A 17,739-nucleotide genomic window follows, 5' to 3' on the forward strand; every position below is an offset into this window, starting at 1 on the left:
CCCAAAGGCTCTCCAGGGCTTGATTGTCTTGAAACTGCAGACGAGCCTCATGACCCAGGCAGGAATGCGGAGCATGTGGGACCCCACCTAAGGGAACATCTTGAGCGGGGACTTGGTATTCCCATTCTGTAGGTGGGAATACTGAGACACAGGGAGCTGAGTGGTTTGCCAAAGCTGCCCAGCAAATTGATGCTGGGCAAGGTGGGCTGAAAGCCCTGGCTTTGCCACTGGGGTCCAGAGGAGGGCCTTGGAGATGCCTCAGCAGTTGAGCGAGACTGAGCCCCCTCTCACACCCCAGAGAAAGTTGCTGCCCTCAGCTGGAGGAGTGTGGCAGGGGCCTGCAGCCCCTCCTCCCCTCCCCCAGGCTGCAGCAGCCAAGCCAGAGGGCCACCGGAAAACTCAGCCCCAGCCACAGGAACTGGCAGGCTGTGGTGAGGAAAGGATTGTTCCCAGCACACATGGAAACCCGAGGGCCACACGTGGCTTCTGTGGTTTTCCCCAGACGCGGTGGAGCCAAGGCGGGAAGGCCGGATTTCCAAACCTCGTAGCAGAGCTCCCGCCCAGAGCCCTCCCAGGCTTTCCCCTCCCACGGTCCTCAGCTTCCCAGTGGCCTCAGCTCAACCTTTGGCCTTAGCTTCTGCAAACTTAGTCCATGCTGCCAGCCCACAGCCCCTCCCCACTCGGGCTTTGGCCAAGGCCTAGGGTCCTCTGAGTTTGGATTCCAGCAGTGGTGTGCAAGCTGCCCCCGGGCCCTTGGGACCCTGGAACAGGCCTCAGAATCCTAAGGGATTCAAATCCAAAGCTTCATTCAAATCCAAGCTCTGCCTCTTGCAAGCTATGTGGCCTCAGGCATGTACTTACCCGTTCTGTGCCTCACTGATCTCTCTATAAAACAGAGTTAACAATAGTCTCTCCCTCTTCGGGCCAAATGAAAGCCGTGCCTGGCACAGGCTTAGCGCTTCATGCATGCTGGCATGTTTTTATTCCTGTGATCTCAGGTCCAGTCCCATTCCTCGGGCAGCGCTCTGGCCAAGGCCGGCTGCATGGGTGTACACTCTGTGCAGTGACACAGGGACCCACATGCAGAAGGGCCACGTTTGCTTTAACGCTCTGCTGTGCCTGTCTTCAAATGCTCAACAGTGTCCGAACAAGAGACCCTCATTTTCTTTGGCACTGGGTCCTCCTAACTAAGTACACGATCCTGCCTCCAGACCAGACTAGGACAGACCCTGCGTGCCGCTGTCTGCTTCCTTTCCTTTGTGACTTTTGTCCCTGGCTGTAGCCAGATAGGGGTTTCTATGATTGATGGATTAGCATCTGTCTCTTCCAATGGATTCTAAGCTCCATGAGAACACAGCCCCAGGTCTGCGTCAGTGCTGTGTCCCCAGGGCCTGGCATATTTAGGGACACACTTGAGGCATGAATGAATGCCCAACCTCCTGCCAGGCCCCAGGGGACATTTGGAGCACGTTCTGCCTCATCCCATGGAAGCAGACGCTTTAAGAGCATGCGGGAGGAATGCACAAGGCTGTCAGTCTAGTGGCAAAGACCAGGGAAGTCAGATCATAATCACCCTAGGAGTCTGGAGGGAAGGAGGCGCCTCCTGGGGGCTGAAGAGGCTCCCAGGCAGGTCTGGGCCTTGCAGCCTGGATGGGGTTGGGAAAGGTGTGGAGAAACTCCTTAGGGACAGCTGTACAGCTTAGGTCACCCCCCACCCCCAGCTTCCCTCAGAGTGTTCCATCAGCGATGTTGCCTTAGGCAAGCCCACTGATACCTGATTAAGCTCCAGGCAGAGCAGAAATCTCAGAACTCACTTCATTGATGAAGCAGTAACCAACCCAGCCTTTCCTTTCATCACTTGGTTCATTCTGGAGTCGGTGAGAAAACCTTCAGCTCACAGAGGTACTGGTCAGACCCTCCCATTTCCATTCCAGAGCATCCCTTTGGCCAGGTAAGCACCTGTTTTCTGAAACGTCCAACTATGCAGTGAAATACTGAGCTCCTTACATGGACTTTTGCCTTGGCTGGCAGACACCTCAGTCTTGAATTATTTCCTGCCCGACTCTGGGTGAAAGGAGAGTCCCACGGGCTGTTGGAATAGGGTGACCATCCGGGGCAGCAGGCATGTTCCTGTGGCCCACAGGCACCGTCCCTGTGGGCCTGTGCTGAGACCTGGTGCAGGGAGTGGGCCCGGCGGTCGGAAGGCTCGCTAGTGCGGCGCTGCCACCGAGTTGGTGATGGCCGGCCATTCCAGGGTGACTCAGTATTCAGTTGTCAAAGCTTTGGAGTGATGCCCTTGGTGCCCCAGAGACCTCTGAGACCTCAGACAGGTGATCATTTGATCCAGTCCCGGCGTGTGTCCAGAGCCCCTTAGCATGGAAACACAGATTGGAGTTTCAGGGCTGGCTTGCTGCAAATGAGCAGGCAACCCCAAGGGAACGAAGCAGCCTCTCTGAGCCTTGGGTTTCCCATCTGTCAAGCTGTCATGCTGTCACTTGTGCAACCCTCACAGCCACCCAGCTGGGAACAGAGACACAGAGAGGCGAAGTCACCCCTAGCTACACAGCTCTGAGGGGCCGAGCTAGGCTCTGAGCTGACTGCAGACAAGGAGCAACCTGCAGAACAGACTCGGTGGATTTCCACCATCTAACTCAGCCCCAAGTACATAGTAGGTGCTCATTTAATGTAGGCTGCTATGATCCTTGTCCCTTTGGTAAGCCAATGTCATGTTCCCCTTGGTTGGCTCCCTGAAGAGAGAAGTAAGTCTCCCCTATGCTTTTCCTCATTAAGCTTCACAGTCATCATGCAAACTGGGTAGATGTATTTCTGCACCACCCCCCCTTGCTAGCACTAAGCTCAGCAGCAGCCCTCCCACCCCCGCACCTGAGCCTTGAGTCTCATCTCAGCTCCTGCTTTGTCCTGGTGCCTGGGGCAAGGAAGGTGGGACCCCGCAGGGCGTGTGGAGGTAGGCAGGCGTGGCGGCACCTAAGCTCCAGAACAAGCAGTCATCCCTTTTCCTGAAGGCAAGAAATATGAACCCATGCATAGTTTGAAAACCACTTGCCCTAGGAATTTTGCTTTCAGAAAGCTTTAAGCAGACCTACAAATTATGTGGTCAAGTGTCTGACATGGAGGGAACCATAATAAGTCAGCGGCCCTCGGAATATCTAGTTGGGAATGATTATGAAATAAATGAACAGAGAAATGTTTGTCTGCATTGGGACTGCTGTTAAAATCATTTTTTAAAACAAAATCTGAAGATATTCTCCCACCACCCACCTCCCAACATGCAGCTGTGGTGTTCGGAGAATTTTTTTTTTAATAAAAGAGAGAAATCGTAGAGTGAAACAAGACATCTGATTTCAGAACCCAAAGAAGAAAGAATAAACTAAATGAGTGATGGAAACAGCATACTGACAATTTCCATTCTCAAAAAAAAAGCATTATTTCCCTAACAGCAGGTGTTGCCAGTAGCACAAATGGAATATTAATCTTATCTCCTAAGCCATTCCTCCCCAGCGCCACCGGAGAGAACTAACCCCGGAGAGATTAGAGCATAATAAGCAGGCAGGGAGGTAGATTCCCATCCCCCTCGTTTGCTTGCAGGGCTGCAAAACGGCACGTCCAGTGTGTCTCCAAAACCTGGAATCACATATCCGTGTGTGTGTGAGACCAAGCGCGCCTTCCTTGCCTGGCCGCAAGGAGCAAAAGCAGTTTGTCCCCAGCCCAGCCAAACCTAAACCCACAGGTTTCATGGTGAGCGGCCAGCTGGCCCCTGGGGGAAGGTAGCCACCAAACTCAGGGCCAGCAAACACAGAAGAGAGAGGAGCTGGTTTGGGTCAGTGCAGCCAGCGACCGCTGACAAATATTCGTGAATGGCCAGAACAGGGAAGCCTGGGTCTCCTTTGTTAGGGCCCAAGGCCCCACCCCAAGTCTGTTCCAAAGCATCAGGCCCTCATGGTCCTTTCCCAGGCCCAGGATGTGGGCCTCATGTGGCTGTCACCACAGCAGGCCTCAGTCGTAATTCAGTCTTTCTCTCCCGAGAGGCCTGGATCTACGAGCGAATGGGGGAGGGACAGGAGGTGAGTGCTGGGTGCTGGGACATGCTAATAGGCTGGGCTCACTTCCAAGAGCTGGTATAAGACCCTCTGGTATGGATTTCATCTTAGGAGCCTCAGTTGGCTTATCTGCAAAATGGAAAGAAAGTGTTGACCCGCCTGCCCACAGAGAACGAAGCAGGGCCTCGAGCAGGAAGGAGAACACAGGAGAAGAGGTTGCATGCCCCTTGTCTCCATGGCCTCTGGCTCTTCCCTACCCTCCAGGGGCCACCCAGCCCATCTTGTCTACCACCCGACACCACAGCAGCTGTCCTGCACTTGACTCCACCGGTCTGGCCTGCCCCGTTAGGAGGGGGCCTTGAGGGTGGTCTCCCAGCCACCGGCATTGCTCCACATGTGCACAGGAGCTGCCCCCCCCCCCCGGGCAGAATGAGGCTGAGATGGCCCACTCTGCCCAGCAACTGGGCGGCCTTGGTCCTGGCCGCACTGACAGGGCCGGGTGGCTCCAAGGTCTTCTGATCTAAGAGGGTGTAGAATTCTAGTCCCCCTCCCCCCAATTTACAGAAAGAAACAACAGGAGGTCTGGGAAGACCCATTGGAATTCTTTCTGAGTCTTTGACATCCCCCCATCCCTGCCATGTAAAAATTACCCCCAGCTTCCTGTAGGTAGAAGGAAGTTTTGTTTTATGTGATTTGGGGCACAGAGAGGGAAATCCCTGATACGGTAACTGTAACTGGGAAGCCAGACAGTTTACAGACAAATGCTGGGAAGGGCTTGGTCAGCCATCTCTGGGGGCACTCCTGGGCCATGGCTGCAGGCACCACAGAGGTTCTGCAGAAGGATGACAGAAGTCGAAAGAATCAAGCTTTATCTGCCAGGGAATTTCCGAGGTTCTTCTCTGAGCTTAAAAATTACTCACACTCACAGAACAAAGAGAGTGGGAGGAGAAAGGGCCAATTAGTTGAAAGTAATTAAAAAATCAAAGCAGAGAGAATTCACACAAGGCACCAGTACATGGCGCCCTGGAGAGTTGATGGGCCATGGAATTTCTTCTGTGGCCAGCTGCCTGTCCCTGGGAGGAGCTGACTCAGCGACTCACTTTGCTGATGGGGCCCAGCTCTCCCCTGGGTGTCCATACCGGTGACCCCTCCCTGCTGTCAATGCAAATTGACCATCTTCCAGAATGAAAGCCTTAGGCCCACTGAGATCAAACCCAGACAAGGATGAAAAATACCATGGGGCCTCCAGCCCAGTCCAGTGTCCCAGAGTGCAATAGATGTTTCTGTCGTGACTCTTAAGTTCCTAAAATAGATACAGACATCTAAAACCCCTGGACATTATATATTTTAAAAAGTGAAATAAAACAAGAGGACTCCAAAAGGTGGAGAGAAGGCTGACTGGCTGGGGTCCTTGGCACCCAAGGAAAGACACGGTTGTGACTTGCTTGAGTTTTCTTCTTGGCCTCATAGAACCTTGACTTGGGGCTAAAGAAGCTGGCAGCCCCAAAAGCCCCCAACAAAAGCTCCAGCTGAAGGACCAGGAAAGGGGCAGCCTCCCAAGACGGGGAACTCTTGGAGAACAGCACTTGACCCCAGGCAAACACCCCAGAAAATAGTGACATCACCGCCTCCCATCCAGCAAAGGCCAAGTATGAGGCCGAGATCCCCCCTCCTCCCCAGGATGTGACGAGGTACCCTGTGTCAGTGTGGGGATCCAGAATTCCCACCCCTGTCCTCTGCCCAGACCAAAGTCAGAAGAAACTGGATAGAAGGTTTGATGAAGTCTAGAGCCTCCTAACATAGTATCCAAGATGTCTAGGTTTCACCTGAAGATCTCTTGTCATACCAAACCCCAGAACAAAAAAGACCATCACTGAGTTGATGACAAGAGTGTTAGCATTATCTAAGATTTTAAGGAAGCCAAAGTAAAACTGCTTCAAAGAACACTTAGAAACATACTTGACACAAATGAAAAAATAGATCTGGGCAAAGCAACCAAAGATACAACAAAGAACCACACAAAAACTCGATGGATAGGCACGACAGAACGGAGGGGACAGAGGAAAGAGCCGGTGTACCGGGACATAGAACAATGGAAGTGACCCGGTCTGAGCCACAGAGCAAGAACAGACTGAGAAAGAACGAGCTGAGCCCTACACATCCTCAGAGTCCAGAAAGTGGGTGAGAGAAAGGGCAGGGCTGAAAAGTCGCCCAAGGGAGTAACGGCTGGAAGCTTCTCGGGGAGCTTCTCGGGACTGATGGGCAGAAGTGTAACATGGCACAGCCTCTCTGGAAAACAGTTTGGCAAGTGCCCTACAGCCCATCAGTGGTGCTCTTAGGCACTCATCCCAGAGGGAAAAAAACTGTCCACCTGTGTTCCTAGTAGCTTTGTGCATAATAGCCAATAACCGGAAACAAGCAGATGTCCTATGGTGGGTGAATGGTTAAGCTCTCCGGTACACCCACAGTGTGGAATGAATAGTGAAAGGGGATGAACTGTAGATACACGCAAGCACCTGGATGAATCGCCAGGAATTACATGCTGAGTGAGAAAGGCCCATCCGAAGGGTTACATAGTGTATGGTTCCATTTCGATAACTCCCTTGAGATGACAAAGTTACAGACTTGGGCACTGGATTAGCTGTTCCCAAGGGCTAAGGAGGGGGTGGTGGGAGGGACGTGGGTGTGACTACAGAATGGGATATGAAGGGTCTTCGTGGTGATGGGAATGTTCTGTATCTTGACTGTATCTATGTGAAAACCCTGGCGGGCTCATGGGCTATAGTTTTGCAAGATGTTGCCACAGGGGGAAACTGGGTAGAGGGTACAGAAGACCTCTCAGTAATATTTCTTACTACTGCGTGTGAGTCTGTAACTACCTCACAATAAAAAGTTTAGGAAAATGAAGTCGTGTTCCTTTCGAAAACTACTATTAGCATTTCGGAGTGTATCCTTCCAGGTTTTTCTGTGCATACAGATACTTGCCTTAGAAAGCAGCACCATGCTGTACGTATTACATACAGCACATATTTTCTCCCATCAGCAAGACCAAGCTCATTCCCCATGCTCTCCGCTGCTCCCTGTTCGGTGTTTTGCAGTTACAGACATTGCCACTGTGAATGTCCTTGAACCTACATCCCTGTGCGTGCCTTTCGTTATTTCCTTCGTAAGTTGTCACAGGGGAAATGGCAGGGTCCAATGATCTGCATGTGTTCGAGGCCCTTGTGACAAATGGTGGAATTTCCATCCAGAGACATACAAATGCCTACTTCTAATACAGTCGTCCCCCTGATGCACGGCCTCCCTCTCTGTGGTTTCAGTTACCCGTGGTCCACCGTGGTCTGAAAACCTCAATGGACAATTCCAAAAGTGAACAATTCTTAAGTTTTCCATTGTTTGCCATTCTGAGCAGCATGACGAAATCTCGCACCACCCCACTCCATCCCGCCCTGGACGTGAGTCACCCCTTGGGCCAGCGTCTCCACACTGCATGTGCTGTCCCCTACCCCTTGCCCCGACTTAGACACTTAGTAGCCATCTTGGTTATCAGCCTGACTGTCCTGGTATGGTGTGTTCAGGTCACCCCTGTTTTCCCTACTAGTGGCCCAAAGCACAGGAGCTGTGCTGCTGGCAGTTTGCGTGTGTCGCAGAGAAGCCTTCCTCCTCTAAAGGAGAAGCTTGTATTGGGTGGGCCAGAAACATCGTTTGGTTTTTTCCCTAAGACGCCTTTGGTAGCGTTCGGTTGTCTTTAACTTCATTCGAAACACTTTTGTTAGATTGTATCATGACAGCTGTCATATCAGCCTGCATTTAAAACACAAATCACAATTGAATTTTTGTGCACCATTGTAATATTGGAGGGGGAAGAAAATACACAACATTTCCAGCATATTATACTTAATTATTTCAAGAAAGGTAAAAACACAACTGAAATGCAAAACAAGATCTGGGCAGTGCGTGGAGAAGGCGCTGTGGCTGATCGAACGTGTCAAAGGTGGTTTGTGAGGTTTCATGCCGGAGGTTTCAACCTCGCTGGACGATGCTCCACAGTCAGGCGGCACAGTTGAAGTTCATGACGGTTGAATCAACATTAATGGATAAGAATCAACATTATACCGTGTGGGAGAGAGCCGACATACTCAAAATATTCAAACTAATGAAGTTATTGGGGAAAATGAAAAAGGTGACTCCTCTTTTACAGAAAAACACCACATGGACTTCTTGGCCATCTCAATATGTGTGTGTGGGGGGCATATACAAGGGCCAGACAGCCACGGGGCATCTCGGAACACATACCCCTGTGGGTAATGGGGGGATGGGGGCACTGCGTAGAGTATGTTGTAAGTTACCATTCGTGTGGAAACACAATGAGCACCGTACACCTGTCTCTCACGGAACAACTGATGTCCCCTGAAAACCTGCCACGCAGGGAAAGCTGTTCCAAAAAAAAGTTTTCATTAATTTTAATGCAAAAATGGTATGTTACACCCCAACCCAAGGTACCCCCAAATTTTCACAGATGCAAAATTATCAAGTGAACCTTAAACTGAGTTTATATCAGTAATAATTTGAAGGAAAATAAATACAGTTTGTGTATAAAACACAATGTAAGAAAGGCCTGTTGTACTCACCAAAGAGGAGGGTCACAGAGGAGGATGGTGTGGGCCTCAGTTTTCAGAAGATAAAGTCTTCTTTCTGCAAACTCTCTTTGCTGGCTTTAGAATGTTCAAGGGACTCGTGGTTATCTCGTTCTCACTTGAACTTCAAATAATATCTCATAACACTGTTAGGACGAAACAGGGGCAGAACTCGGGGGGCTTGCTGAGACAGAGGAGCCACTGTGCTCCAGACTGAAAGGCTGTCAGAATGCGCCCCCCTCCCAACTCGCTTGCCTTCGATCCACAAATCAAAATATTTGGTCCGCGCCACAGTGCACACCCCTGATTTCTTCCGTGTGATACGCTCTGCTTGGAAAGTGTTCTGCGTTGGTGCACCTGCCTTTGCTCAATGCCGTCACGCCAAATGTCACTTCTGTATCCGTCAGTTTGGGTTGCCACAATAATACGCCACAGGCTGGGAGGCTGAAATGACAGAAGTTTACCTTCTCACAGTTCTGGAGGCTGGAGGTCCAGGATCAAGGTGTCGGCAGGTTTGGTTTCTCCTGGGGGCTCTCACCTTGGCTTGCAGGTGTCCTCCTGTGGCCTGTCTTCTGTGCACGGGCACATCTGTCCTAACGTCCCCTCATAAAGACACCAGGGCTGTGGGACTGGGCTCCACCCCGATGGCTTCATTTTACATTAATTGTCTTTTTGAAGGCGGCATCTCCAAATACAGTCACTTTCCGAGGTTCTGGGAGTTGGGGCTTCAACACGTGAATCGGGGTGGGGGAGCACGATGCAGCTCCGAACAACTTCGTACAGCACATGTTGTGGTCGGGTTTGGGGCTGAAAATGTCAGTGTCTTAAAAAAAGGCGACTTAACACATGATACAGCTTTTCAGAGCGATGGTGGTGAAAAGTTGTTACAGGGATAGTTGGTACCGGATGCAGGCCTGTGTATCTATTTTTGCTGGAATGTGCATCGAATACGTTTAGAAGATTCACAGAATGGTAAGTTACGTTGCTTCGAGAGGACGTAATGAGTGGCTGCAGATAAGCGTTAGGAGGGCTCCCTGCAGACTATGATGTTTTAAGTCACAGGCAGACTTAAACCCTCTGCAATCCCAGGGACCTGCTGCCTCGTTCTCCGCTGTCTCCCCAGGCCCGTCCCAGAGCTTGGCCCACGGGCGAGGTTCAGCAAGGGTGTGGGAGGAATGAATAATGAGGGACTCAGTGAGTTTCCTCTTGTCATGTTTGGACCCAGGGACCCTGAGCAGCCTACCCAGTCACCCTCTCGGTCTGTCCCCTTCGGTTTGCAGACGGCAGCAGAGACCTCCAGGAGGGAACAAGACCCAGCAACACGGTGACCATCAGCCGGGCAGTGCCAAACACAACAGGGACCACCAGAAATCCTACCAGGGGGGCTCGGTGCCCCACCCCTCAGGGAGGCCTACCCATCATGGCTACAGCCAGAACCGGCGTTGGCACCATGGCAACACGAAGCACCCACCTGGCGACAAGGGGGAGGCCGGCGCCCACCGCAATGCCAAAGAGATCGTGGCCATGGAGAGCCCCAAACTTGAGGATGCCCTGGGGGACACCGGGCACACTGGCCTTGAGCCCCCCTGCAGCCCCGATGGCCCGGCCCCAGTGGCTTCTGAGAGGCTGCCTGCGCAGCAGCCGGGAGCCCCAGAGGCCGAGACAAAGCGTAAAGACAGTATTATCCCCGAGCGCTTCGGGGAACGGCCCAAAATTACCCTGCTCCAGTCTTCCAAAGACAGGCTGCGGCGGAGGCTGAAAGAAAAGGTACCGGTAATTGAATTTTTGTTGTTCTCTTACACCAGGGAGGACAGCATGAGGTAGGCACGTTGGAAGGTGGGCTCGGTTTAAGGGACTGGGGAGCCCTGCAGTGGGAAGCAGAAGCCACCACTGTCTTGGGGACCCTTGGCCACCAGAGGGCAGGCCCATGGCCAGCTCTGCATGAACCCCTCCAGCACATCCTGGCTCCTCACCTTCTGGCCCCTCAAAGAGGCCAAATGGGCACTTGGTACCAGCCCCCAGCCTAAGATGGAAAGAGAGGAAGGGGTGTGTGCCTGGGGGTGATGGAAGGTGTAGAGGAGGCTTGGCCCATCCCTCCAGCATTTCCTGGGGTGAGACACTGCCCTGTTAATGGTAAAGGCCAGTTGGGAGAGATGAGAAGGACTAACGCTTCTCCTGGGGTGAGTACCAGCCAGGCCTTGGTCCCTGCCAGGGCAAAGAGCAAAGGTGAGTCGGGCAGAGCGCGAGCAGACCTCGGCCTTGCCATCTCCGCCCTCACTCCCAGCATCACTAGAGCTTGGTTCACAAGTTCAGGAAGACACACCCCCAAGCCTCCAGAGCAGTGATGGGGATCTGTCCCTGGCAGCAGTAAGTTCAGTGTGCTCCTCTCACTCCCCTCCCCAGCCAAGCGGGAAGGTAAGGTCGCCTTGGAGAGGAACTGCTCCCGAGAGTGCCTTCCGGGGGGTCCTCCTTCGGGGTTGTGGGGGAGCTCTGAGTGCTGCACGTCTCCCTGGCCTCACTCTCCTGCCTCCTCTCCTCCACTCTTCACCCCAGAGGCCAGGCCCAGGTCCACCCTCGGGCAGGATGGGCAGGCCGACCTCTTCCCCAGTCAAGTCTGGGTGCTGAAGTGCTGCTCCTAGCATCCCCCACCCCACCGCTCCCTGTGGGGCCAGCAGCTGTAAGGTCCCCCAGGGAAGCCTTTTACACCCCAAGTGTAAAGACCCGTGCACGTGGTTATCATGCCACACACCACTCTTCCTGCCCCAGGGCGCAGACAGCTGGGGAGGGGTGCCCCTTCTAGCATAACCTCCTCATGTTACCTACCAGGGAGGAAACTGAGGCCCAGAGAGTGAAACCACTTCCCAAAGCCAGAAGGCTAGAGGCAGAGAGCAGGTTCTAGAACCTCTGTCTGGGCCTTTTAGCCCAGAGATCTCCTGGTTGAAAACAGGAGGGCAAGTGGGGGCCCCCCAGTCTTGACCTCCACCCTGCCCTCCACCGCAGCAGGTAGGCCAGCTGTACTCCTGGCTGCCAGCTCAGTGTGACTGAGTAAATACTTCTGAGACTGTCAGATGCCGTTTTTCTTCCTCCTCCAGCCTGGCTCTGGTGTGGTGGCCTTAAAACCTCAGAAGAGTGTAAGGCTTTCTGCCTGAAATTTCTCTCCTAGAAGTGCTGGTCATTTTAGTGACACACTGGAGGATTCTTTGGTGGGTAGTGTCTGTGGGTGGAAGGCCAGCTCGGCCTGCACAGGACACGAAGCCAGGACCATGTCCCCAGGGATCCTGATGCCAGAGAACACAGCCACCCTTGGGCCCTAGGGGCCTGGAGCTGCTCCACGGCACCTCTGACCAACGAAGCAAGCATTTTGGACGCCACCTTCCTTCCTGACCCAGTCTTCCTGCCCTCCTTCTTTCTTTGGCCCAATTTTTTATTTGTTATCTTGTTTCATCTTTTATAAGCCCTATTAAATCATTTCCGGACTGAGACCTTTGATGGACAAGTAGCCAAACGGAACCAATGTGTATGAGAATCCTGGGTAAGAGGCAGAGCTCACTAGAAGGCTCAGCTCAGGCTGTCACAGGGGCCAAGGACAAGGCCAGCAGAGAGCCGTGGGGCCTGAGGGTCCTCAGTGGGGGTCAGCGTTCCCGGAAGGGATCAGACCCCAGGTTCTAGAAGGTAGGGCTGCATCCTTTTGGAGGTGGCAGGCCTCCCTCCACCAGCTACTCCCCCGACATACACACAGAAACTCAGTGGCACTCAGGCGCACCCCGGTTTGTCTCCCATGCCCCCAGGATGAAGTGGCAGTAGAGACCACCAACCCTCAGCAGAACAAGATGGACAAGCTGATTGAGATCCTGAACAGCATGCGGAACAACAGCAGCGACGTGGATGCCAAGCTCACCACTTTCATGGAGGAGGCCCAGAACTCGACCAACTCCGAGGAGATGCTGGGCGAGATCGTCCGGACCATCTACCAGAAGGCGGTGTCCGACCGCAGCTTCGCCTTCACGGCCGCCAAGCTCTGCGACAAGATGGCGCTCTTCATGGTGGAGGGGACCAAGTTCCGGAGCCTGCTCCTCAACATGCTTCAGGTAACCCGACACCAACAGCTGCGCCTCCACCCCCCACCACCACCCCACCCCCCGTGGGTTATTACTAGAGAGAAGGCTGCGAATTCTGACCACGGTTGAACTTTTCCCAAGTTCCACCCTTGCCCGATTAATTATAGAAAATAAAAAAGGCACTCAAGGGGCAAGGGATGAGTGGCCGGATTTACGTGTGTTTGTGTGAGTGCTCCATGGTTACGATGGACCAATATAATTTTATAGGTGCGTCCTGTTTAACTGGCCTTTCCCTCCTTCTATTTCCATGATAAGGGAGCTGGCTGTTGGGCTTACAGGCTGTGCTTTGACCTCTCCCCGTCCGAGCAGACTCGAACTTGCTATGGACTTCTCCCTTCTCTTCCTCCTCCTCCCCAGGGCCAAACCCTCCCCCACCCACCCCTGGAGGTGGTACCATTGGTTGTAGTTGGTGCTTAGATGGATCTGAGCAGGACCAGCTGGGTCCAGCTGCCGATGCACTGAGCGTCCTGAAACCACCTGGGGATAAAAGGGAGGCCTGGCCATTCAATGAGGTCTTATTCCTTGGTGCTTTTACGCTCAGGCCCTCCACCCCCTGAGAGCCTGACCCTGCTCCTCCTTCTTTCCGCCATGGGTGGCAGGTCCAGCAATGGTTTCACTGGTTGGAGTGTATGTAGGCAGGCGTGGGCTTGGGCCCTGAGACTGAGCCCGGCACAGTTTCATCTTGTGAGTGGGGAGCTGGGGGGCTGAAACCTGCTTGTTCGTCATGGGTAGTAGCAGGTGAACTGCTGGCCCCAGAACTGGTAGCCTCAGGGATAGATGGCAGGTGGCACAGCATGGCCCTGGGACTGTCCTCGAAGACTCTTGACTGGAGAAAATCAGCTCTGCTTTTGCTTTGGACGTTAGACTGGCTGAGATACGAGTTGAGTTTCCAGTCCAAATTGAGTAAACAGTAGCTTGGAAGGTCTGAAAGAGAGAACTGGAAGAGGCGGACCACCTGCAGGTCTGTCTTAACCAGGGCGACCAACTGTACAGGAGGTTGTCCAAACCATGACATTTCTGAGAGCCAGAGACCTCTACTCGTGATCACACTCATATACCAGGTGCAAGCCAGGACAGATGGTCACCCTGGTCACAAGAACCTGGGTCACGGGCTGCTGTCTTCTCCCCGAGAACAGGGAGGAAGCCACCCCACCATGTGCTGCCCACAGGGCTCCATCCCTGCTCTCATCTCCTGTCCCCAGGAGCCTGCTCGCTGCAACCTGAGCCCTCGCTGGCCAGCCTGGGCTGTGTCTCTCCAGCCTCAGGCCCCGATCGGGTTTCCATTCCTGGATCGCCGGTGCTCCCCTGGTGACGAATTCCCGCATTACCTGAGGGATTTGCACATTGGGCATGTTCCTCGCAGGCCGGAATGTCCTGGGAGAGTGTGGAGGGTGACGGCAGGCGAGCAGCTTGTCTGCCACGTACCACCAGGCCTGGGGGAGTCAGGAAGGGGCTGGGTCTCTGGCCTTGGCTTTTGTCCTCTCTTGAGAAGAGCCAGGATGGGCCAGGTTTTGTAGACAATGGCTGCCAAGGCATCTGGTGGACAGACACACAGGGCCTGGGGGACGCACCCAGTGGGGAAGGACAGCTGACCTTGGGCCACCCAATGTCCTGCCCAGGTTGAGCATTTCTTCCAGTGACCTGTGATTCGAGGGGCCTCGCCCACAGTGCCCAGCAGAGTGTCAGTCCCGGCAAATGCTCACCCACTGGAGGGGCTCCCTGCCCTCCCCATCTGTCACCAAGTGGGCTGGCCGAGGAGGGCAGGAAGGGGGCCTGTTGGCTGCACTGAACTCAGCAAAGCCCTCTTTACAATCCCCAGCTAACAACTTCTCATGGAATTACTGTCCTGAGAGACCCTGTTTGGCAAACACTAAGACGGGGAGAGAAGACTAGGTTGGAAGCTGGGAAACAGATTCCATACCTAATTCACGCTGTCCCCAGGAGCTCGGCTTCCATGGCTTTTGCTGGGGAAGCTCTCTGTGCTTCTGGGGCTGAGCCAAGACTCGTGAGCCTCGTCCTTTCTCGCTCTTCCCGGGACCCACCGCTGGCACAAAACAGTCCTGGGTCCCCCTAGTCCTCAGAAAGCCGTTTGCACCATATCGTGGCTCAGCAATAGGTTTGTCAACCCTCCCGATGGGGCCTTGTCTCTGGGGCAGAAGAGGGCCGTCATGCCCGCCTCCGCTGTTTGCCTGGGTAGAGCATTTGTGGGTCAGGTATTTAGAAGTCTAAATGTCCCTCTTAGGGCCCTCTCTCCCCCTCTTCACCACCTGCAGCCCCAGCATTTGTGTAAGCTGAGGAGGGAGTCCCTTAAAGGGCATAACCAGGGTGCTTGAGGCGGGCACTCAGTCCTCCTGGGTCACTGCTCAAGGCCCTTTCGGCTCCCATGCAAGGCTGGATGTGCTGGTGTGAGGCTAACCTTACAGACCCCCCGCTTGTGAGGCCCACCGGAAACCAACACAGTGTCAAATCGGGCCTCCCTGGGCCCCGCGGTTCCTCTCTGCAGCTCAGGAAGTGGCCAGTTAGAGTAGGCTTTCGGGGCAGCGTAGTTCGTGGCCACACCCACCCCAGACTCACACGGCACAAGAGCAGGGCTCATCAAACCCCACCTCCCTCTTCACGCCCGCAGGGCTGCCCTTTTCCACCCAAGTTTGCTTTCTGGCAAATCTGATGTTTATCTCTTTGCTGGCAGGCAGTCCAAGGTCCAGCCCCTAGAACCCTGCCCCCTGCTTTTTCCTTCTGGGGTTCATGCTCAGCTCCTTCCACCAGGCCCACTGCCACTGGCTCCCAGCCAGCCCCTGGTGCAGTTGGGTGGCCTCTGTGGTGCCCCTCATGTGGCCAGGGTTGGCCGCTGCCTCCACATGCAAGTCCTGAGACCCAGCTTAACAACCGATGCTGGCTGCGAAGCACCCGGGGTATGAAGTGCCCTCGGAGCACAGCTTCTGCAGCTGTCTTTGGATGTCGTCCTCCTTGGCCAACCGTGTTCTGGCCGGGGCTTCTGCAGTGGTGACTGGCAGCACTGGAGGAGAGGGCCAGGCTCTGATAAAGGGGGCAGAAGTGTGAGAGCCACCTGCTGAGTTGAGAAACAGCCCCCATGAGAGAGAAATGCCCCCCAGGAAGGTCAAAGGACCTTTAACCCTTCCCAGCGGAACTTAGCATGATCATCCCGAAAAACCCAGAAGCACCGCTCTCGTGAGCTCTGGTGATGCCAGAGACCCTGGGGTCTCCCTAGGCCCCTGTCGCCCATCCAACTGCTCAAAAAGTGGTCTTTTTGCCTGAGATGCAGCCCTTTTCTCAGTGGTGTTTTTAGAAGTAAAATTCTACTCACCAACATTTCTTATATGTCAGCTGTGTGTCAACCAAGCGTGTACATTTCATCAGTTCCTCAGCTGGAATGTGCGTACGAATCATGGGGTTTTACTTAAATGCAGATTCCGATCCAGTAGGTCTGGGTGGAACCTGAGAGCCCGCATCTCTAACCAGCGCCCACATGATGCCGGTGCTGCTGGCCCATAACAAGGCATTGGATGACCGTAGGTGATGCGTCAGTTTCAGAGATGTGCCAACTGAGGCAGCATCTTCTATCAGTGTGATTGTCAGAAGTGGGGGTCCAGCCTGGGAAGACTGAGTTCCAGCCACAGGGTTTTCTTCAGCCCCTGAACGGGTCCTCGGCCTGGCCACCCATCAGATTCACGTGGGGAGGACCTTCTGAAACATGCCAGCAGGGGCCCTACCCCAGACCATTGTATTGCATTAGACTCTCCAGGACGGGCCTGTGCATCCTTTTTTAAAGAACTCCCCAGGCAACCCTACATTGCAGCAGGTCGGCACCACTATTAGGAAGATACCCCAGAGTGCCCTGACTAGCCTCCGTTGTCACTTGTGCACCAGCTGGCCCTACCTGTCACCCCATAAGCAAGTCAAGAAATAGGTACCAGGTACTGGCCTCTGATGAGCTATGTGAGTGAGTGGGTGGGAGAACACCAAAGAAGGAGATGCGGGTGGCTGAGATATCCCTTCACGCTGCCCGACCTCAGTTTCCCCTCTGTGCAGTGAGAAAGCGGGTCTGGACCATCCCAGGGCCCTTTTTCATTCTCCTCACCTTCGTTCTGAGGCTCTCAGGACAGGCAGGAGAGGCAGGAGTCCAGAGAGCTACCTGTCCTGTCCCACCGACCCTGTGCCCCTCTGTCCTTGGCCCCGCTTCCATGACCATTTCCTTTTTCTTGGCCTCACGTATTTGTTGGAGCCGCTATCATGTGTTTTAGGAAAAGGGCCCCACTCTCAACCCACATTACCAGGCTGTGCCAGAGGCCAGGCCACCCAGGTAAAGCTGGGAAGGGGATCCCCTTCCCTGCCCAGCCCGCCTCACCCCACCCCTTCCTGCCCAGAGCCTGGCTTCTTTGTGTTGGTGGCGTCCCACCCCTCCTAGAATGTGTGGCTCAGTGATTTCTGATTGCCAGGAGAATGTGGGCTGCCTGGGGCCCCAGGGTTACAGAAATCACCAAAAACTCTGCCTTGATCCTCACCAGGCAATCGCGGTGCGATACTGGGGAGGGGTGCTCCGCTTTCATGGTGAGGTGAAGAATGAGCGTGCCTCTTTTTATGGGACATTTGGAATGACAGGAATTGGAGGCCTGAGCCCCCTCCGCCCAACATTGCCCGTCACCATTCCAGGCCTTCCACTTGGGCTCAGGGAGTGCTCCTTTGCCGAACTGTGCTTGGGTAGTACAAGTTCAAGCCCTCCTCTGTTGAAATGCATGTGCCCTGTTTAGCCAAGAGGTGTCTGCATCTGAGCTATGCAGAGCAAAGTATTATTAGAGCAGGCATCAGTGCGTCTGTAACTGAACCCAACTCTCCCTAGCAACCGTTGCCAACAACACCTCTAACAGAAGGATGCAATACCTTTTTTTGAAGAAAAAAAAAAACACG

General features: G+C 53.9%; 1 protein-coding gene across 2 annotated transcripts in view; it reads left to right on the top strand.

The window, feature by feature from the left end:
- CTIF (cap binding complex dependent translation initiation factor) overlaps positions 1-17,739 on the top strand; it is a 249,813-nt gene that overhangs the window by 149,704 nt on the left and 82,370 nt on the right. The window contains exons 8-9 of one of the 2 annotated variants that reach the window (XM_037034004.1): positions 9,976-10,468; positions 12,484-12,783. In XM_037034004.1, the coding sequence (XP_036889899.1) occupies positions 9,976-10,468; positions 12,484-12,783 (793 nt within the window). The remainder of the gene's footprint in view (positions 1-9,975; positions 10,469-12,483; positions 12,784-17,739) is intronic. The other variant, XM_037034011.1, reaches the window with a different exon arrangement.

This window comes from Sturnira hondurensis, unplaced genomic scaffold (genome assembly GCF_014824575.4).
Source record: "Sturnira hondurensis isolate 20B ecotype Veracruz unplaced genomic scaffold, ASM1482457v3 Scaffold0001872, whole genome shotgun sequence".
Lineage (NCBI taxonomy): Eukaryota > Metazoa > Chordata > Mammalia > Chiroptera > Phyllostomidae > Sturnira > Sturnira hondurensis.